Genomic DNA, 23463 nt, shown 5'->3' with positions numbered 1-23463 from the left:
TTTTTCACTCCGGTAGGTAGCGCCCTCTTCGCGGTAATTCGCCAGTTTTACTGAAAAGTCCCTGTTTGACTAGACGTTAACCGCAGGGAAAGGGGGAAAATTCGCTTCTGTGATCAGCCAATCAGATGCCGAGGTACGCGGTGTATCCGATAGTCAGAGTGAAGACGTAAAGTGTTCGCATGAAGTTGTAGCATGTAGCAGTTGGCCTGCCATTGTTTTAGTTTATCCTTGAGTTTTATCATGTGAAATTGTGTAATTATGATTTTTTATATTTTTATCGGGCTCTGCTACTCTTTGTTATTAGGTATGTACTATCATTAGAGAAAGATCTCTGTTAATATTATTGAATTTCTCGAAAAAAAAAAATGATAAAATTTTATATATTATTTGTTTTACTTTAAATAATTTAACCCCTATCTTCATAATGGATAAATGGGTAATACGCACACCAGGTATATCTTCAGCTAACAAACGAACAAATGCTGATGAGGAGTCGCAAAATACTGAAGTAAATGCCCGATCTAAAATAATAAGAAAATACAATGAGGAATTTATTAAGTATGGTTTTACATTTTGTGTTGTTGATGATGAAGAACGCCCGATGTGTGTTATTTGCAACGAAAAATTATCAAATGAGAGCATGAAACCAGCTAAATTAAAAATGCACCTGGAAACTAAACATAAGGAACTTCAAAATAAACATGCCGATTTTTTTTTCAAAGACAAGCTGAAAATCTTAAAATTCAAAGAAATTTACAACAATACCTCAGAAAGCATTACGAGCTTCTTTAGAAGTTTCTTATCTAAGAGGAAAAAGAATGAAGCCCCATGCAATTGGAGAATCCTTATTGATCCTTATTAATCCTTCCTGCAGCAACTAAGATGACATCAATTATGCATGGCGATAAATATGGAAATGAACTAAAAACAATACCATTATCAAGAGATACCGTGTCTCGGCGGATTTCCGAAATGTCACGAAATATCGAGTCAGAAGTCTTAAAACGCATACAAAATTCATCTGTATTTGCTTTACAACTGCACAAGATTACCGATATTACTAAAATGTCACAACTAATTATTTACGTTAGGTTTATTTTTAATGAAGATATAACAGAAACGTTTTTATGTTGCAAAAGTTTGGAAGGAAAAACAACTGGGGAAAAATATTCAAAGTAATAAATGAATATTTTGAAACAAAGTCCCTTACCTAGGCAAACTGTGTTGCGGTTTGTACTGATGGTGCTGCAGCATTAACAGGTTCGAATAAAGGGCTCAGATGCTTAATTCAGAAGGTGGCGCCTCATATGGTATTCAATCACTGTATCATTCATCGGCAAGCTCTTGTTGCAAAATATATGGATGAAGAGTTGCACAACGTATTACATGACGCTGTTAGTTCAATTGACTACATTAAATGCAACAGCCTTCTCTTTTCAATACTTTGCAATGAGATGGGCTCAACATATGAGAGATTACTGTTATACACCGAAGTCAGATGGCTTTCACGTGGGAAAATACTACGATGGATATTTGATTTGAGAAATGAAGTGTACATGTTTTTAATCGAAAGGAAACATAGATTGGCAAGTTATTATATCAATGAAGTTTGGCTAGGGAAGCTGAGCTATTTAGTTGATATTTTCGAAAAACTTAACGACTTAAATTTGAGCTTGCAGGGTGAGAATTCAACTATCATAACTTCCATGGAAATTCAAGCTTTTTAAGAATAAGCTTAGTCTCTGGCAAACTGAACTGAATAAAAACAACACCGACATGTTCCCCTTGCTTTAACGATTTTATCAAGGAAAATAATATAGATATATTTACATTTAAAAACATCATTTCCAATCACATTGAAAAGTTAAAGGAAAATTTTTCGAGAAGATTCGAGGATTTTCGTGAAAACGATCTTGGTTGGATTCGTGATCCATTTTCCTTTGACATATGCAGTTCAGCTCTTCAAATTAGTGAGAAAGAGCAAATGATTATATGCTTAATTAATTAATTAATCTATTAATTATTAGTGATTATACTCTTCGAAATCAATTTAAGACCTAGCCTTGCCAAAAGTTTTGGCTATCCGTGGAAAAACAATATCCCGTTTTATGCAAGAATGCCATCAGAGCGTTAATACAATTTGCATCAACGTATTAATGTGAAACTGGATTTAGCAAACTAGTTTCAATAAAAACTAAATACCGCTCACGTTTAAACCCTAATGATATGCAAATTGCAATTAGCAACATACATCCAAACATCGATGAGATAATTAGAAACTTGCAGCCACATACATCTCATTAAAGGGCAATTTACTGATTTTTGTGTTATATAAAAAGTATTTTCTTTAAATTATAAATAAAATTAATATGAGTCAGATATAATGATGTTTTTATTCGATGAAACGAAAGAAATGCGCAAAATTTACATCATATTTGTGAACATTTATCTCTAGGGGTCGCCAAACATTTTCTCTCTACAAAAGGGGTCGCAGTCAAAAAACGTTTGCGCACCACTGCCCTAAACTATGCTTTTACCCACCATTGCTTTTATTAGGGTATATATATATATATATATATATAACATGATATGACATGCAATATGTTGAATATATCACTGCTGTAATATATCTGTATCATAATATTAACTACTGTCGCAGTACAGAAAGTGTTAGAACTGGTCTAGTTCTTGTTAGCATAATAGGATGCCCTTTTTAACATATTTATAAGTAGTAAGAGCTTTCATTAATTTTTTAATGGGCAATTTGGCTTGAAATTTATCTTACTCAATTTTAAAAGAGTATACTTCTTTGTACATCTCTACAACAAAATCTCTTTATTTCAATATTATGATTATTTTATATACTTAACATCTTCATTACCTTACAATCATGTGGCGAGAAGCTCATCAATAACAATTTTTTTTTTTTCCAGTATTACTCCTAAGCATTATATATATATGTTATCTCTAACATTATCAAATTATCAAGCTTTTAATACTTTTATTTGGAAGTAAAATATAAGTACAAAATGTAATAATTGTTATTGCTTGCATACCATCATAGTGCTAGAATGAATTTTTGTTTAAATTCAGGTGGGGGTGAACCTGGATTTAACCCAGATGTATGTCCTACTGCTCCAGACATGAGCCAGATAGAGAAAATACCTGGTTATGAAGGAACTACTCTCACAGAAGGTAAGAAAAAGTTGTGGATATATTCTACAGTCTCTATAGTAAAATTTTTTTTCAATGTGTAGTTATTATTCTGAGGATGCTTACAGCAAATAGTTTCTTTATTTTCTTGGATTTTAATTTTTTTAATTAGCATTATACAAGGTATGTAAATATAATAATGAGATTGGGAGCACTTTTTTAATGTTTCAATTACAAATACAGTTAATCCTCTTCAAAGTTGTTACTTTGAAAGCTACATATATTGCCTGTGACATTGTTTGTTCCCTTCTTTAGAATACTTCTGAAATTCTGAAATTGAAATGCTCTTTAGGTGGTTGCCCATGACCTCATTAAGGTTTTCTGTAGTTTCAAGCTCGTGTTATTGGTGTGTGTGTATTTAATTATGGCAAAGCGCAATAGGGCTATCTGCCTAAGGGGAGGGATGCCTTTCGTGGAGGACTTTCTAAGGGAAACTGGCTCGTATACATGTTACACATGGGGAAAACCACGAAAACGCCCATGCAGCCAGCCCGTTCGCGGGATTCGAACCTCGGACCGAACTACCAGTGTTCAGCGTCTTTACCGCTCGGCCGCTGGTGGGCTCGTGTTATTGGTAGTTTTCAATATCTGGAATAGGAAAATATCTCAAGGACTGAGTTCAGATGAATATTGGAGTTGTGAGGGGCAATAGTTTTGAGCCAAAATCACTAATCACAGAAAGCATAGTATGATACATGATGATGAAGCATCCAAGTGTCTGTGATATCTGATTAGTAGTGTGGTTGAAATTTAGCTTTCCTGTGATGCATCTAACAGTCAGATAATAGTTTGATTACACAAGGTCTCTGATTTTGTAAATATTTTCATCAGTATTTTTTTAAAGCCTTAAAGAGCAAGCATCATCTTTAGTCGATTTTTTGGCATATACGAAAACTTTAAACCATATGAAATGTGCATAATAAAGTATAAAAGTTTCCGTATGTCTTTTGAATTTTTACAGCAGTTACCGCTGTGTTATTCTTCAGACTGAAACAAAATATGATGGATTTGAAAGAAACTCAAAGGCACAGATCATTTATTTTAGTGATGTGTGAAAAACTGTTTAATTGGTTACAGTTCCAGCTACATCTTTATCTGCATCTTTCATTATTAACATCTGTGTCATTCATTCTTATCATTAACGTGTATATCATTCACTTTTAAATTATCATTACATAACTATATAACATCTTATCAATATAACCAAAGGTTAGTATTAGCTTAAAATTGTTTCAATGTCCTGCTTATTGGAAAAAGCTTTTTGCCCAGAAGTTTCAATGTCAAAAATAGATTATTAACATAGTGCTAAAGATTTGCCTTCCAACCTATACACCTGTAAAAGCAGACAGGTGATCCTAAAATTATGTATAAAGGGTTAAAATTGCATGATGGTATGAACAAAATGTTAGTAAATGTCCAAAAAGGATACATCTCTTTCTCAAACAATGCTGAGCATAAAAAATATCTGTAAATGAGTAAATCCTCAGGTGGTTTGTAACCTGGATAGTTTTAAATTTTTAATTTAAAATTTCTGTAAAATTGCTGGCAATAAATATTATAATAGTCTGTTTTAAACAAAATGTCTTACATAGTCATTGCGTGTGCTAAATATTGAACTTTGTATATAAATTTTTTTTCACTTCCATATGCTAGAAAAAATTATACAAATTTGAAATTAACTGTTGATACTTAGTTTTTTTCATACCTAGGGATATTAATGCCTCCAGCTATGCCAAATTGGCAGCCTGATGTACAGGAAAGGAAACCCGTACAAAAGTAAGTTTATTATTAAATATCCTCAGCTGAATGTTATTATTTGAATTGATAATCTTTTTGCATAGTTAAGCACATATGTTAGTTTCATTAATTCATAAAATTTTGTGTATTATTAATGGTTCTATTGAAAAGATTTGCTAAATGTCTTAAGTATTCCTTCATTTCCTTTTTTTTCTTCAAGAACAAAACATTTCAGCAATGTTTCGTGTTTCTGAAGAAAAAGTCTGATTTCTCCTAAAAATTATGGGAGAGTTTTTTTTTTTTTTTTTTTTTGGGGGGGGGGAGGTTAACAAACTCTGTGATTTTATATATCTATTGTAAAATGATGAAAAGTCTTGTTGACATGCATGCAATGAACATAATATATGTATTGTACATACATGCAATACATACAATTCAAGGAACATGCAATGGTTGAAAAATGACAGCACCTAGAGCCACAACATTTTGAACACACACACTACTCGAACATGTGCACCTTGAAATGTGAATTTTGAATTTCACTTTTGCTTTTATATTTATTTATTGTGCAAATTTTGAGTAACAAACTCGGTGAATTAAAAGCAGCAGCCACTTGTCAATATTTAAGATATTTATGTTTCAAATTTAATAAGAAAACTCGGCAATTTAAAATAAATGTGTTGCTACTGCCCAAAATAAAGTAATTTAATCTTCTGTATTCCTGTATGTTGCTATTTTGTAAAGCATGAGATGTATAATTTTTATATCGTATGTAATCTGTTATTATTTCACAAGTTAAGCGATTTGAAAGCAATAAGAGTAGATCTTCATCTCTGTTATTATGAATTACTAGCTAGATCCACAAAATTACATTAGCTGCACTCATTAAAAGCAAGATATATTTACAAGAAACAAATTTTAGTTTCCCCTTCATGAGTATTTTTATATTAGTTTTTTGGAATCTTTGCAGTTTAGTCAGTTTAGTCATAGAACTATTATATGTCTATGTTTGCTTTAATTAAAAACAAAAAGTAAAACCAAGTTCTAAATCATGCCTAAAAAAGTGAACCATGTTAAGACTTTGACTTACGATATTTTATGATATATTGCAATAATTTAAAACTTACTTTTTTTTTTTTACTTTTACACTGCTAAGGAGGACTACTGACCGAGAACAAGCCCTTGCAGTATGATGTCCGCCCTGCAGACATTTATTAAGTCTAAATTAAAAAAAAAAAAAAAAAAAAGATTACAGAGTCACATCTAGATAGGGAATACAAAGGACTAACTTGAATACATATGACATTCCTGATAGCATAGATTAAAAAAAAAAAAATAGAAGTACAAAGCTGCATTGATACAGAACTGGTAAAGGTAAAACAAAAACAGTAAAATTTAAGATTAACATTGGAATTTCAAGCCTGCAGTTATACATCACACTGACTTACTATTATACAGTTACTATAATTCCGCACATTACTAAAAAAAAAAAAAAAAAAAAAAAAAAACATATTATGCAATATATTACTATGATACTGAACAACACACTAACATAGTAAAACTGATACTGCAAATGAAACACACCATATACACTGCTCGTATCAGAAAAGTACACACTGACATAGTTAAGCTGATACTACAAATAAAACACAACATATACACTGCTCATATCAGAAAAGTAGACAATTCTGTACATAATGCTATACTGTAACGCTAAAACTAATCAAAAGAACACTGGACAATAACCTTTGGAAACAGTCACAGTGAAATTAGGAATATAATATATTGTAGCAGAGTAAGAATACGAGTCATTTCAAAACATTAAATCCAGCAAAATATTTCAATACATATTTACAAAGTTCTACAACCAAGAAAGTCTGGTTCAATACTACTATTATACATCACACTTACTTATCATCATACGACCCTAAACTATTATACTCCACATTAATAAATGGAATACTGTACATACACTGAAATAAAATGGCCAATACTACAAAATAACAATCAATATACAATGTGCTTATCAGAAAGTTGATTCTGCGGCCACGAATATTTGTTAAACTGTTGCATTTTACACAATACTAGAAACTGTTACAAAACATTTGCACACAATATTTCATGGTACTAGCCGAGAGCTCTATATATGTATTTACTATTATACCGCAAACTTAATTTGAAAACATAACACAACGCACTTACTACTTAACAGGTCAACTATTATACCGCGAACTTAATTTGAAAATATAACACAATGCACTTACTACTTAACAGGTCAATACACTAAGATAATATGTAAATTGAAATACACAGAATACAATACAAAAATTAAGTAAACACAATAAAATTTAAAGATTAATAATGAATAGAAGCGACACTGAAGTACAAATAGACAGACATTGATTGTGGTAATCTGCATCTAGGAGGTAACATGTTCCAGCAAAGTTATTCATGTACTGCACTAAACATGGCTGTCATGCATATATGTAAGATAGGTACAATGGCATGCCATTAGTCTCTGAAATTGTCCTAATTTCAGTAGTTGAATATTATCGTATATAGTAAGATACCAAATTTGTAAGGTAAGAATTATGAAAGCTACTGATCTTCTATAGTTGTTGGTATAGAATCGCCTGCTGTAGCTGCTGTTGACACCGCTTCTGTTGAACAGAATTCACGAGCACAAATGTTCATTACTCGATGAATCTGATTAAATGCGAGCTTACTTCTCTTGAGTGTGTCTGACCACCCAGACCAGTGTGCTTCAGAGGGTTTTTTTTAAATGAAATGGTATCGTGAGAGAGCATTCGAAAGCAAAGTGATCCGAATCACCTAGTGTTCCACATCTACAACTGTCTGAAGTAGCTAATCTGAAGTGCCGTAAATAGCTTGGAAATGGTCCGTGTCCAGTAGATAAGAAACATCTAGAGCATGGTTGTCCTTTCTCTTTTGAGTGAAAGGCTTCATGTAAAGTGTGAGTGTAACTCTGAGGCCAAAAGTTATTATAATCATTTTGACAGTGATACCTTTCTCAATACTTAATGAAAGGTAGTCTTTAGCCTTTTCACTTGAACTATAGAGACTAATTTTTCATGTATTGAAGCTATTTAGTCAACTATTCAATCAACAAGGAATATAAAAACAAATCAGCAGGGTCTGTCATTTCGTGCACTGCATTAAGGAGCAAATTTTAAATCTACATTGTAAACTAAAGTTCTTTGACCTTTATTTAATGTAGTGACTGTGTGGAACATACACATGCCAGCTACCAAGAAAAGGTTACCTTAACAGAGTAAAAGTATATTTCCAAATGAAAAATTCCTAATCAAAATGAAGAAATTCAAATTTGAGTTGGAACTCTGTTGAAATAACCAAGAAAATTGGTGCTGCATTGGTTGGAGGGAAAGAACAATGTTTCTTGTGAGATCTTGATGCTTTCATATTCTACAGGCTCTTTGTTTAATTTCAAGAATTATTGAAAAGTGTAGCTTTCAAAATATTAATTGTTCTGTGAAGTAATGCTTGCATATCTGCATTTAAGGATTTTCTATTGTTATTATTATTATTTAATAGTAATGTGTTGCCTTGATTGAAACATTTATTATAAATATCCTTTTTCCTATGCCTAGATTTTGAATAATATATAAAATTAAACATTGCTGCCCTAATGACTAGGAATAGTTGTATTGATCTTGTTTTTATTCTAATATCATTGTGCTTATTTGAAGTTGTAATACAAAAATCCTTGATTTTGGGACTAGCATCATGAATTCTGAGATTATGTAGTTAATGTATCAAAAAGCACTGTGTAAAAAAAATAATATACAAACTTGCATAATATTCTGAATAGTAATAAGAAATATTGAAAATAATTTAAACCTAAAAATTTTTAAATAGTAATGACTTAACCATATTTCTATACATAGTTTTCATCCCTCCTTGTTTTACTAATTGAAAATTAAAGGTGCTGTGAATTTGCAAATTTTTTAAAAGGTAAGGCTAAGCTGATGTTAATTTTTGCACAGTACTTTGATTAGCCGATGAAATCGTGATTTTATGAGTAATATTTTAAAGTTTAACTCGTATGTTTTAAACAATCTGGAATCTTTCTCAGTAACTAACATATAGATAATTCAGTTTGCCTGGTATGAATACTGTAAAAATTAATTAAAAAAGGAAGAAAATGACTTGATTTCATGGTTGATATTTCTTACTGGTTAGAAATGAATAGAAATCATTAAATGAGGTTTTTACCTGTGCTTCTTTAAATTATATAATAACTATGCTATGTAACTGTTAATTGTATTGAATGAAAATGTTTATGAATTCCTATTTTCATGACCTGCATTATTTTGGCGGCTCAGTATTGCAACCATTTCAGGATGATTTTCAATATTTTGGCAGATTTAATCATAGTGATAACTTCCCATGATATTTGAAATAGTGTTTCTCTGAAATTCTGCCTTGTTAAAAGATGTTTATGTCTCCATGGTTCATTCAAACATGGTTCACAAACTTGGCCATAGTATTTTATTTATAGGCATCACATTGTGGTTACTTCCAGCCATCCTTTGCATAAAATTTTTGGATACTTAAAGTATTAACTTGTTGACTATAAAAGTTCTTGGAGATCTTGGCAAAGTTGTGAAAAATCATTGCTGAAGATTTCTCAGTAGCACTTCTGTCTGCGACTCTTAAAATAGAATGCACAGTATATGTATCACAGTCAGTCTATACACAATCCCACAGTCAGTCTAAATGCAACCCACCAAATACAGGTTGTCAATCTATGCACAATCTACCCAGTAGCCACTAGATTCAAGTAGTCTTATCCATTTGGCCATTAATGGAAGATGTCTGAAAGATTGAAGTTGAGCCTTCATGAATCAATCAACTGTATCGTTGATTTGTATTAGACGTTGTTCTTCATTTCTCCATTTAGGTGACCTTTTCTTGTTCTGCTGAAAAATACTCAGGTATTATTTTCTCACAAAAATATATCAGAAAAATAAGAATGCAAAAAGTATGCAAGGAAATTCAGTGTAACATCTAATTGTTAAGAGTATGTCTTCAGAGGATGGCTACTTTTTTCTTGTTTTTTACAAAATTAGCTGTCGTATAATTTTAATAGGGAAGTTAAAATTCCACTTGTATTGTTTTATCTGGCAATTTCTGCACTTTTTTAAACCAAGGCACATTTTGTTTTACGTACGTTAAGGACTGATTTTGATCAAGTGAGTTGATTTTTTACTCGTATTGCATAATTCTAGTGTGTAATGTGGCATAATTTTTGTTTCAAATGAACAGGTGAATGCAGGGCTAGAAGTCTGGACAGCTTTTTATGACAAATCGGGTATCGTCCAGTACCTGCAACTATCTAGTTAAGCCACACCCTCCCGATGTTCATTAAGGGCCGCATTGGAAGTATATTGATAGTAACACTATACATACTTGGTCATACAGAGGTACCACAAAACATAGATTTACGTAGATTTAGGTGCTTGAAACAAGCATGTACATATAGTTTTGGTTGAACAGAGGGTGGTGGTTTTATGTTCTATCACGTATGCTACAATTGGCCAGACATATACTTAATATGTACCAAAACATATACATAAAAGATGTATCATATTTAAAAGAGAAAGCGCAATGGAAAAAAAAGAGCCATTTTAGATACAAAATAAATAAATAAATAAACTTTCTCATGGAAATCATTTTGTACAAGAATAGTCAAAACGTTGGATGACAACAAATCTGTCAAAACCATGGGAAAGTAATGAATGGAAAAATGGTGCAAGTTACTTCCAGGTAATCTTGAAGCTATAAATAGAGCAATACAGGTAATTAAATACATAAACGATAACTCTGTTGTATCACCTTTCAAAACTGAAAAGACCATAAACATTAATGTAGTACTGTAAAGATTGTAAACACCAATTATGTAGTAACTGTAGTACATTTTAATAACAGTAACACCTAATATAACAATTTCAAGTTCTATTCAAAATTCATGTTATTGCATGCATATGGATTCATAAAGCTTGAATGCATACAGAACCAATGATAACTTGATAAAATTAATTTTATCAAAAGAGACAGTTCACTGCTTTGGAACTTTCCACAAAAACAGTCATAGACTTCTTCAGAGCATCACATAGCAAAGTCAGTAGTTACACTTCAAACTACTAAGAATGTTACATGCAGTGTAGTGCATTTAAAGAGAGAAGCTAACCCAGGGATATCTTAGTATTCTGAACTCACGCTGAACTAATTACTGAGAACAAACAGATGTCTTTTCTCTTGTCAGTTTCATTCAGCCGCCGAGATATTTCTAGTATTTTCTGCTTCTCAAAATTAAAGGAAGTCATATGAGGGCTGAATTACAGTTACAAGTACATAGAGCATCAGTTACAATATCCATTTCAGTTACACAAGGACTGGCCATAAATGCTGCCAAATAGGGCAATATTTGGGGACAAAAATTAGTTGCTAAATCTGTTGCCAGTTTTGGGTGATATATCTCCAAATTAACGAGATAACCATTTACTCAATGTCAAAAAAGCTTGTCCCTGTAAAATTACTTTTCTGATGTAGCACTGTCTCTGTAGAGTTTCATCTTACATTATACAGAAATAATTTCACATATAACTGCACTAATATCATCTATCTATGTACAAAATTCGTAAAATTCAGATTTTGTCTTCCGGAATCGCAACTGTTGAAACATCATTGTAAATATCTGTAAAATTCTGTTTTCAAGATTTGTAAAATTCCAGTGTCTATAGGCTCCATTTCTACATAATGTATGCAGAACTGGATCTGCAGACTATTATTGTATATCTGCTAATATACAGAAATAAATGTGTGATTGTCCTGACTTTGGGCTGTATTTGGCTAGGTAGTATAACTTCTCACTGGCATATTGGCTCAAAACAAAAGAGCATGTGAGCCATCCAGTCAACAGTGAGGGGGGGGGGAAGGAAAAATTAAACCAAAGCACCCTGAACTAATTGTCAGAGTGATGTTTCCATCATGACAATGCTTGTCCCCATATTTCAATGAATGTCAGAGACTTATGAGTCACCATCACCACCATATTGATCAGAATTTGACCCTTTGAATTTTCATGTCTCCACGTCACTTCAAAATTCTCTAAACAGCATAAAGTTCACTTTATTGGGGATTATCTCTTTACAGAAAAAACATATTGAATTGTTTTGAAGCAAGATTTTTCCAACTGCCAAAGAGATCGCAGAAAGTCATAAAACAAGATGAAATTTACCTGATTCAATAAAAATTTTGTTTGTTTTTATGCTGCTTCATTTGCCTTTATTATAAAAAAAAATCAAAAAGATTCCTTATGACCCAGCAGTTAACAGTTAAGGTCTGTTCTAAGAATCTACATTAAACCAATTATTTATGACTGACATGTTGATGCCCTTGACTAATTTAATTTTTGTTAATGTTTATATTTTATTAATTATTATTTATGAATGTAATTTTTATCTAAATGCAAAACATTTTCATTAATGTTTTCTATTATGTCAGTCTTCCTGGTCTCAGTGTAGAAGAAATACGTGAAGCAGCTATTCAGTTTGCTTCAGAAAACTGTTGTTATGGTTCTGGTGTTGTACGTGATATGCAGATTACTGAGATAGTGATGATAAGTGCCTTTCATGTAAGTGATGGTAAATTTTAATGTTTTTAAAATATTTAAACCTTTTGTTTCTTTTCTTGAAAAATTTTAATTATTTTACAGTATAAATTAGAAACGTTTGCTGAAAAGAGAGAATCTGCTTGGCGCTTTGTTCCTTATAATGGTATGTAAATTGATGTAATATTTCTTCATTAAATTTATTGCAGTGAAAAAAATCGAAAGGGCTTACATTATTTTTTGACTTTTAGCTAAAATTGTTGCAGTAGTAAATTTTATTATTATTTTTGTATTTATTTTTTAAAAAACCATTTTGTCTAATCAAATTTTATCATTTTTTTAAAGTGCCTTCCCTTTTTAGACATAAACCTCTTAGACCCTCTTCTAATAATGCAAGCAAAAAATTGAAGTACTCACAGTTGTTGATTTTCTTGCATAATTAAATTGCCAGCTTACATATTTTCTGATTAGTGGATTAGTATTATTTAGGTGGTTGATAGATCTTAACTTCTCATTAATTCAGGGTGCAATTATTATATCAAATAGGGATCTTAGTCAGAAGTAATGCATCCACTGTATGGATTTTTTAAATCATGATCCAAAGGATCAAAAGACTTTGTAAACAAAGCAATGTCTGAAATGAAAGACAGGCATAACCTTAGTAAAATATACAGTTTCAGGAATATTGTTTACAAAAAGTCTTGAAGGTCAAAGAAATCTGATAAATCTCCAGATCTCATGACTACTTGGACTGCAGTATGTTTAAATAATTATAAAATCTGAACAGTTGGCTTGACCACTTTTCTTTCTTTTTTTTTTTTTAACTTACTTGTATGAAGTAAAGAAAGTACTGTAATTGCATGAAAATTTTTTGAGTATCTTCTTTCAACAGAAATATCCATTTTGAACACTCTCGAATCCATCTGAATGATGTTTTTGCCTGACATTTGTATGTACAGACAGAATAATAATATATTTTTCCCAAAACGGATTAAAAAATGGATTTAGAAGAGATTTTTTAATGATATATCTATGTATGTATGTATTTATCTTGCATAAGCCAAAAACTAGTAGCCTCAGAATGTTGAAATTTTTTATGTGGTACTGCTATAACATTTAGTTACGCACCTCCCATTTTGGTTTTTATGTATATATACATATATTTTCTTACATAATTAAATCACCAGCTTTGCATATTTGCTGATTAATGTTGTTTAAGTGGCTAACTTCTCATTAATTCAGAATTCAATCATTTTGTCATTTGACTGTCTTAGTCAGAAGTAGTATGGATTTTTTAAATTCAGAACCAAAGGCTGAAATAAAAGATGGGCATAGCCTTATTAAAATATGCGGCTTCAGGAATATTGATAATGAGAAGTCTTGAATTCAAAGAAATATAATAAAACTCCAGATCTCATGACTTAAATGGACTGCAGTCTGTTTAGATAATTTTGAAATCTGAAAAATTGGGTAGACTTTTTTTCTTTTCTTTTCTCCCCCCCCCTCTTAATTTCCTTGTAAGGAAGTAAAGGAGGTATTGTAATTGTGAAAAATTTTGAGTATCATTTTTCAAAGGAATTATCCATTTTGAAAATTCTCAAATCAATCTGAAAGATGTTTTTTTGCACGACATTTGTATGTACAGACAGAATAAAGGTCTCTTTTTTTACCCCAAACGGATTAAAAAATGCATTCAGGAGAGTTTTTTTGTGATGTCTGTACGTATGTACATATTTTGCAAAAATCAAAAATGAGTAGCCTCTGAATTTTGAAATTACTGCTATAACACTGTGTACCTCCCATTTTGGTTACAATCAGCTGCAAAGTATATATGTGTGTTTATATATATATATATATATATGCCCACTTTATTACTTGGCTCGGTGACCTCAGTCTTTTTTTATTCTGATATGCGGGCAAATTGTGCATTTTTTGCTTTAAAAATGGTTGAATTATGTTGTTCTTATGTTCCAGTTAAGGTTTTTATGCTTTTAATTAATGTGCATTTAATAATTATTGACTTAAAAGTTGTTCAAGTGCAACTAAGCCTGATGAAGCAGCCACTTGTGTGCATTTGAAACTTAGCAGAATAGTGAATTCTGTTTCTGCACCTTAAGTGTCATTTTGTCGAGATTCTAAAATGAATTCAGATGAGATTTTTTTTCATGACATCTATACGTACATACATATGTATGTACCTTACATAACTCAAAAACAAGTAGCCTCAGAGTGTTGGAATTTTGATTTTGTATAGGGGACTGTCATAACATGTAATTGTGAACCTCTCTTTTTGGTTGCAATCAGCCATACTAAAAAATATATATATGTTGAATGTTCTAAAATTTACTTAGTTCAAAAACAAGTTTTTCTAATACTTGCACAATAGCTGCAAAGTAAGATAATGATAATTAATTTACTAAAGAAATATTGATTATATTATCTCCTAATATAAATTTAGTAGAAGTATCAAAAAAGAGGGGTCCCATATGTAGGAAGTTCAATTCCGAAAATTGTGTTTTAAAGTAACTTGGATGTAAATTATGAAAAAGACGTTTTACGGGGACTTGAATATAAATCATTAATAACAAAATTTAAATCTTTGAAAAAAATTAATAATTAAAAACAATTATCGCTATTGATCGGAAATGGAGTTGACTTTTCAAGGGGAACAAACCAACTCCCATTCCATGAACAATAATTAATAAATGCGAAGGTGTTTCGTCTTTTACTCAAGTAAAAAATGATGATGCCAAACTGGCGAATTAAGTTAGGTCAAAATTGTAGTTCCATGAAGTGATTTATAACCAAAGAAGTGATTTATAACCATGAAGATTTATAACCAAAGTAGAGTACCAAAGAACTCATTCTTAATGAAGCATTTTCGCTAATACAAGATTCTTTATAAATTTTGAGTGAAAAGCAATTTATGTAATAAAATTTACAAGATACTTGAGTAAATGTCCCCCAACACCTTCGCTTTTATACATGTTTAATTCAAGACTATTTTTATAAAAATAATAGTAGGAATCTTAATTGGAATTATGCAATAGAATTTAAAGTAATTGGAATAAACATGAGAAAATTAAGAAACATAACAATGCTATCTTTGCAAAACAAATCAAAATGTTCAAAATCAATTCAATAAAATTTGAAAAATTGAAATATATATAATAAGAACATAAAATGAGAAATGTACATGAAGATATAAAGTATATTTGCTCAGGAATGTGTAATCGCATGTGTTTGATACACAATTAAAGGAAATGATTGTCATGTTTATTGACTTACAAAAATTCATTTTTTCTTGAAATTAATTCATATGTCTTATGTGTTTAATTAAATGAATAACTTCTTAAAATAATGTTTTATGATTATATTTATGTTTATTTAAATGTTTTATTATATTTAGCATTTTATGATTTTTAATTATTTCATTCATTGAAAAAAATTAAGTATGTATAAATGATTTAAAACTAGAAATTTACATGATCTTAAAAAAAGAATAAATAGTCCAGGTAATTGAAATTTTACCATTAAAAAAGTAGTCATGGGAGAATAGTTGCAAGATTTGGTAGAATTATATATGCTAATCATAATTTTTCAATAATAATTTATTGGCAGTAATGTAATTTTTGCAAGTGATGCCAGTTAATATCAATTAGTACATAGAAGATCAGTGACTGAAACATAGGTCAGAGTTTCAGTCTCAAAGAGACAGTTGCAGCCAACATTTCGGCCTGAGAAATTCCCCCCCCCCTCAGAGTGGGAAGATAGTCATTGCCCTTCCCTGCCACTTGTACAATGACCTTCACACATCCCATCTGTGGGGTTTTGTAAATTTCCCTTTGTTTCCCCTCAGCAAAGGAATCAACTTGGGACAAAATCTTTCAGTTGTTTCAAAGAATATTTTTTCTTCATACATGGTCTTTGGCTGTGTTTTGTATGATTCTTTTGCTCTGTAGAATTCTATACTAATACTTGTCCATAGACTCCAACTACTACGGATTCTCCGTAGTTTCTACGGAAATTCATGAAAAACTACGAGCTACGAAAAGTATGGAAAAAACTACGGATTTTACAGAAACAAGAGCAGGAGAACCAGTACGCAAAACAGAACCAACTAATTCATCCGATGATTGGCTGAATACTCGTGTTATCATATATCACGTGTTGAGTGCGTTCCTAGTTTTGAAGAATTAGCCAATCGTAGATCAGTAACTCCAACCGTTAACGACTTATCAATAGTTCCACCCAATTGTCTGTCTCCCAGGTTCCTCGCTGATGCGTGTTTAGGCTGCATTCGGCTGCATTGTGTAGTTTACGGCGAGAGCTTAGCGTGTGTCTTGTGAACTGTGAATCAGGTGAAAGATTTTTAATCATAATGCTGCCTCGAACGAAGAAGCCAAAATTATCAAAGCAGAAGTTTAAAGATTCATATTCTTCAGAATTTCCATGCATTAAAGCGTCCGAAATTTCTGTGAATCACGCACACTGCAGTGTATGCAACAAAGACTTCTCAGTTGCTCATGGCGGAAAAGATGACTGTAAACGGCATGTGTTTTCTCAAAAGCATATAGAACTTGGCACCGTAAAATCTAAAGAAATAACAAATTTCTTAATAAAAGATGATGAAACAGATCCTATAAAAGCCGAATGCTATTTTGTTCGTTTTTTAATTGAACATAATCTACCGCTTTTTGTTTCGGATCATTCCAAAGAGCTTTTCAAAGCAATGTTTCCGGATTCTGCCATAGCAAAAAAATTTAGCTGCGGTCATACCAAAACTGCTGCTATTGTGAAAATGCTTGCAGAAAATACTGTTGCTGATATTATAAAATCAGTGTGCAGTACATCATTTTCTCTAAGTAATGATAACAATGATAACAAACTGTACCCATTGGTTATAACATACTACAGTAAAGAAAAGGGAGTGATAATTACTTCATTGATTTCTATTTTAGAATGCATGAATAATACAGGAGAAGGTATTTTTAATTGTATAAATGAAAACTTTAAAAACAAAGGTTTAGAATGAAAAAGTTGCTTATCATTTTCTTCAGATAATGCTAGTAATATGATTGGAAAGTTTAAAGGTGTAGCATCATTTATCAAAATGCATCAACCAAGTATAATCACCCGAGGTTGTCCGTGCCACCTCTTGCATATAGCTGCAAAAAAAGCTACTGAAAAATTAATTGGCTCAGAAATTGAAATGTTGATAATAGATATATATTTTTACTTGGAGAAAAGTTCGAAACGGAAGCATAGCTTCAAAGTTGCTCAACAAATTTTGGGACAGAATGCAAAATCTCGTAAAATTTTGAAATATTGCAGTACGAGATGGTTCTCTCTTTTAGAATCTATAACAAGGATTTTGGAACAGTGGGATAATACTGTGATAAATTTTTTTGGAGATAAACCAGATAACAGTGAGAATGAAGGAAAGAGATTGCAAAACATTAAAAAAATTTTACAGTCACCGACCACCAAATTGTACTTGTTATTTTTGAAAAATACTTTGCCTTTGTTTATAACAGTAAATATTAATTTGCAACAACAAGTCCTTATATACATAAATTGAGAAGAGAACTTTTTGAACTTTTAATGAATTTATTTGTTAGATTCGTAAAACCATCGGTAATTTCTAAAGAAAATGTTACTCTAACGTCTATTCCATTTCAGAAGTATAGTAAACAAAAAGAAAATGAAAATTTAGTGATTGGTGCGGAAACAAGACTATATTTAAAAAATGCCAAGTTGAATGAAAGTGAAGTGAAATCATTTTTCAATTCTGTGCGAGCTTTTTTTGTAACTGCATGTTCATATATTGATAAATTTCCACTGAGTGATCCATTTCTAAAACATGCTGAAGTTGCTGACATCAACTTGAGAACTGAAGTCTCATTTTCATCTGTTCTTTACTTGATGAATACTTTTCCATCCATCATTGATGAAAAATGTCTTAATCAAGTAGAAATTGAATTTTCCATGTATCAAGTAGATGATTTGAAAGAAATTGTAGATTTGCGTATTGATATAGCATGGGGAGAAATTGCCAAATTAAAAAATATGAATGGGTGTATTAAATACAAAGTATTGCCTTCTGTAATGCTTGCTGTCTTAATAATACCTCATTCAAATGCAGCTTGCGAAAGAATTTTTTCTATTGTTAAAAAAAATCAGACGGAATTTCGACCAAATTTAGGTCTTAAAACTCTTGAAGCAGTTTTGATTGAAAAAATAAATATGCAGGCAAATGAAGAACTGTGTTATAAAAAAACATTCTCAAAATCAGAACTTAAGCTTGCTAAGCATGCTACATATAAATCTTTGCATTCATAAATTATGCGTATTTTGTTTAATACTTATATGTATCATTCTTGGTTATTTAAATTTTATTTCCCTGTAGAAATCATATCCAGAATAAAGATATGATTTATAGCTTCTGATTTTTTCTATGATTAGTAGTGATTTGAAGTACTTTTTATTAGTGAATGCTTGAGGAGTTAAAAGAAAATTTCTAATTAAATGTGCATATAATTTACAAGGTATATTTTTAATTATTCAGTTTTATATGTATATAGATTTTAAATGTAATAAAATTGATTACAATTAATTATTAATTTAAAATTAATGAATGGTTAATTACAACATACGCTACGCACACATTTTCAAAGTTGTAAAAATGTCGTTCGCGCGATGACTACTGACAAGGCTTGCTGAAGGTTGGAGTCTATGCTTGTCTGTTGCTATATAGAGAGAAAAAAAAAAAAAAAAAAGGCTTAACGCAAGAATAAATTGAAAAATTGCTCAAGATCTTAATAATGAAGTTTTTGATGACAATGATTCTGAATGTGAAATTGATAATGATGAAGGAAAAGAGGTGTCTTCCTTTATGGAATTTCAATCTATTTCAGAAGATAGTGGAGATAAAGGAAAAAATGTTACTGAATTTCATCTAGAAGTATTAGATATAAATTGGATTGATCCTGATGTTTTGATGAAAGAGGATGCCTGTTCTTTTAAAGAAAGTAACGCAATAAACGGAAATGTTAGGGATTGCAATAATGAAATTAATTTTCTCAAATGTATATTTCAAATACATTTATTTGATATTATAACATTTGAAACAAATAAATATGCCAAGTATTTTCTTGAATTTAAACATTTCTAAAAAAGCTTATTCTGCAAAATGGAAAAATGTGAGTGCATTGGAACTGAGGAAATTCTTAGCTCTGCATATGGTGCACATTGATAAAGATAGTTTAAAAGAATATTAGTTGACTGATAAGTTGATTAAAATGCCATTTTTTTTAAAAGCCATGGCAAGAGATCGACATCTAAACATTCATCGATTTCTTCATTTTTTCCCCTGATAAGAAAGTAGCACTGAATATAGACAATCTTGAGTATGAGTGCATGTGGAAAATTAAGAATATCTTTGAAATTTACGTAAAAATGGATATACTTTCAGCATGTGTGTATTTCTGGGAAAGGATAAGGTTTTACTTGATGAAGAAAAATTTTCTACACATCGAACTGTCACCGGACGTGGTAAATGCGTTCAAGGGAAAGGACATAAACTTTTTATGGATAATTTCTTTTCATCCCTGTTATTGTTTTTTGAGCTTCACTGTAAATATGAAATAAATAGCTGCGTTATTATTTATCAAATCAAAATCGTTATCCGAAGAATCTGCCTTCTCTATAAACGAGAAAGGTGAATGCAGAGAATTGTTTTCATAGGGTATGGCAGCATTGTGCTTGAAGGATAACTGAGAGGTTTTTTATGCTGAGCAACATGCGTAATCCATCCAGAGAATTGGAAATTGGATCTGAAAAGCCAGAAATAGTAGCTAATTACAATGCCAATATGGGTCATATAGATCTCAGTGAAAGAATTTGGAAGGAAAACTCGCAAGTGAATAAAAAAATTACTGAACTTATTACATCTGTCTATTTTGAATACTTTTATTTTGTTCAAGATGAAAAATCCTCAAGTAACAAACTTTAAACAAAACCTAATTTATCAAATGGTTCAGAAAAAGTTTTGCTCAAGAACCAAAGCTAATGTCATCATCACCTTCAACTCCACAGTCTGTTAAACGTAAGTTAACGTTACGTTGTTAACGTTTCAGTGAACAACCATGACAGCACTGGCCAATTCAAATCAAAATTCAAGGATGTTGTGTAGTTGCACTAAAAATGGATTTCGGAAGCCAACTCTTATTTCATGCAAGAAATGTTGACATTGGACTAAGTATAAGTATAAATTGTTTTGAAATTTATCATACTAGCAAACTTGAGACAGATACGCAAATTTAATTTGAGTGCAGTTACTGCACTTAGTTTATCATATCAAATATATAAATCTGAAAGTAACCAAAAAAAAAAGGGGGGAACCCTATTTTTGGGGCTAAAATTTTAAAGTTTATCATATCAAATATATAAATTTGAAAATACCCCCCCCCAAAAAAGGAGGCCTGTTTTGGGGCTAAAATTTGAAAGTAAGATTCATATGAAATAAGAAAATTATCCCCCAACTGTTCTACTGTTATCCCAAATTCGAGATCCTTCCATGATTATATAACAAACTACGCTCACAAATAAACTGCATTATCTACTTCTCCCAGCTTCTGCCACGCCAACATCCATGCTGCTTTCCTTCACCATTTAAAATGTTTTCTTCTGCGCATTGGAACATTACGTATATGCATGTCTGTTTTATATATACATAACGTATAGTCACTTGCATAATACATATATTATTTCACAAGAAAATAGTAAAGTTAAATTAAATTTAAATAATTTTATGCCATTGCTGCAAGGAATGAAATTTGAATTTAACAAATATTCTGTATTCGTATAAAGCAAATATAAAATTAAAATTTAATTAAGAAATTTTAATTGCAAAGAAATAAAAATAATTATTGCTGCAACTAATTTACAATGTGATTTAAATTCTAAGAGCATATATAAATTAATTGCACTTATCTAAAGCCATGAAAAAATATATCACTCAAAAAATCAAATCTATTATTCCTAAAAATTGCATAAGTGAATAATTGTTGAGGAGGCAGGAGACAGACTTGTCAAGCGGAAGTTGTCTCCATACCTAATTCTTCAATTACTCAATTTGTGTTTCATCATCCATATAGGAAAGGGTAAAGGTAAAATTCAAAACCAAAAGTAAAATCAAATGTTGCGAATTACAAAAAACAAAAAAAGAAAGAAATTTAAACAATGGAATTTTGAGAAAGTAGTAAGTAAATGACTAAAGATAAAATTAATTAAATTAATTAAAAGTCAATTAAGAGTAGAAAACCAAATTTTTTAGAAAACCAAAATAATTTAGAAACTCTTTAGAAAACCATGCCATATACAGTCAAAAGTCGTTAATCCGGACTCGTTGGGACTTCGGTGATTCCGGATTATAGATCATCAGTTTAAATCTGGTAAGATGGCATGCAGAAATTATAAAATTAAAAATATGAAACCATAATTTATGAAATAAAGAACAATTATGGTCTAAAGGGTATCAAAATTTACAAAAAGAAAAAGCTTAATATTTATTTGTTTACTTTATTAGTCCAAAGGGACTTGAGTCCCGAAGGACTATTACTTTCGTTTTGGCATTTTGCGTCGGACGGATAAATGTCGGTTCACTTTTCAAACTGTTGCCATAAAATGTTAGAGTCCTGCATTATATTTGAAGAAATTAAATAATGAAAATCTGCGTAAATGTATGTATATTTCTCACATTGTCATAAAATAACGGTACATAGAGTCATCGAATTTTGAATAACGTAATCCACCAATGAATATGAGCATGTGGAAGACCAAATTTGAAATTTGAAATTTGTTTTATGATCGATTTCCTATTTTTTAAAACTTTGACGAATTTTTGATTAACAAACTCAAGGATTTCAAAGCGAGCAATGGCAACGTTGTGCAGAAAAAACATTTTTATCTCCAGCGCGTGAGTCTCTGTATCGGAAATTCTAAAGATATGCTCGTTTTAAAACTATTTTGCCATATTGCTGTTGCACTGGATCTTATGGTTTAAGTGCGAGGAACATGATATTTAACAAAGAAAGGTAACACACAAAATGTTAAAAACGCCCCTTTGGACGTATTTTATTAATTGGACGTAATTTTATTTTTAATTTAAAATCTGAAACATTTCAGATTTTTTTTTTTTTTTTTTTAAACATTTCTTTCAATGTAAGTTGTTTAAGTTGCTTCGTTTCATGTGATAATACTATCTCTTTAATTCTATTAAACAGACATAATTTCTTGTTTAGTTACAAAGTTTCGCTGTTCAAGTCCTATAATTGCTGTGTCGAGAATACCGACTAATTTGTCAATCGAAATTTTTTCGTTTTCAATAACCTCTGTGTCACTTTCTTCACTATCGGAAGCGAATTATAATGACAAGGAACTTGATTTAAATCATATCAAAGACGGAATACATCGAGATGAAATAGTACGTTTGGTAAGGAATTATAAGCCAAATAAAATAAAAACATCTGCTCTGAAGATAAGGATAGTGCTGACAGATCAACTTCCAATTCAATGCACGCCACTTCGTTTCTCTCCCCCCGCAGAGCAGCGCGAAATTGATAAACATATTTCAGATTGACTAGATAATCAAAGAATATGCCTTTATCCATTTTTTGCAGCAATTCCACTTTCTGTTGAATGGACTTCGAAACATACTTTCGTTTTGTAGATCCTTTACATATTAGTAAATATATATCGGAAATTCTATTTGACATAATCGAAAGTTCAAGCTTACTTTTATAAAATTGCTCTAACAGTCTGCAAAAATAATAAGCCAGATCCAATTCGAAGATTAA

The 23463-nt window shown here is 31.0% G+C and overlaps 1 protein-coding gene across 3 annotated transcripts in view; it reads left to right on the top strand.

The window, feature by feature from the left end:
* Positions 1-23463, top strand: part of LOC118180382 (protein SSUH2 homolog) — a 128717-nt gene that overhangs the window by 57175 nt on the left and 48079 nt on the right. For all 3 annotated transcript variants that reach the window (XM_085822703.1, XM_085822702.1, XM_085822701.1), the window contains exons 3-6: positions 3094-3195; positions 4923-4989; positions 12499-12628; positions 12710-12770. In XM_085822703.1, coding sequence (XP_085678829.1) covers positions 3094-3195; positions 4923-4989; positions 12499-12628; positions 12710-12770 — 360 coding nt within the window. The remainder of the gene's footprint in view (positions 1-3093; positions 3196-4922; positions 4990-12498; positions 12629-12709; positions 12771-23463) is intronic.

The sequence above is a fragment of the Stegodyphus dumicola genome, chromosome 8 (genome assembly GCF_044657685.1).
Source record: "Stegodyphus dumicola isolate Sdum_Otavi_A_Nest chromosome 8, ASM4465768v1".
Classification (NCBI taxonomy): domain Eukaryota; kingdom Metazoa; phylum Arthropoda; class Arachnida; order Araneae; family Eresidae; genus Stegodyphus; species Stegodyphus dumicola.
This window is presented reverse-complemented; position numbering and strand designations above follow the sequence as displayed.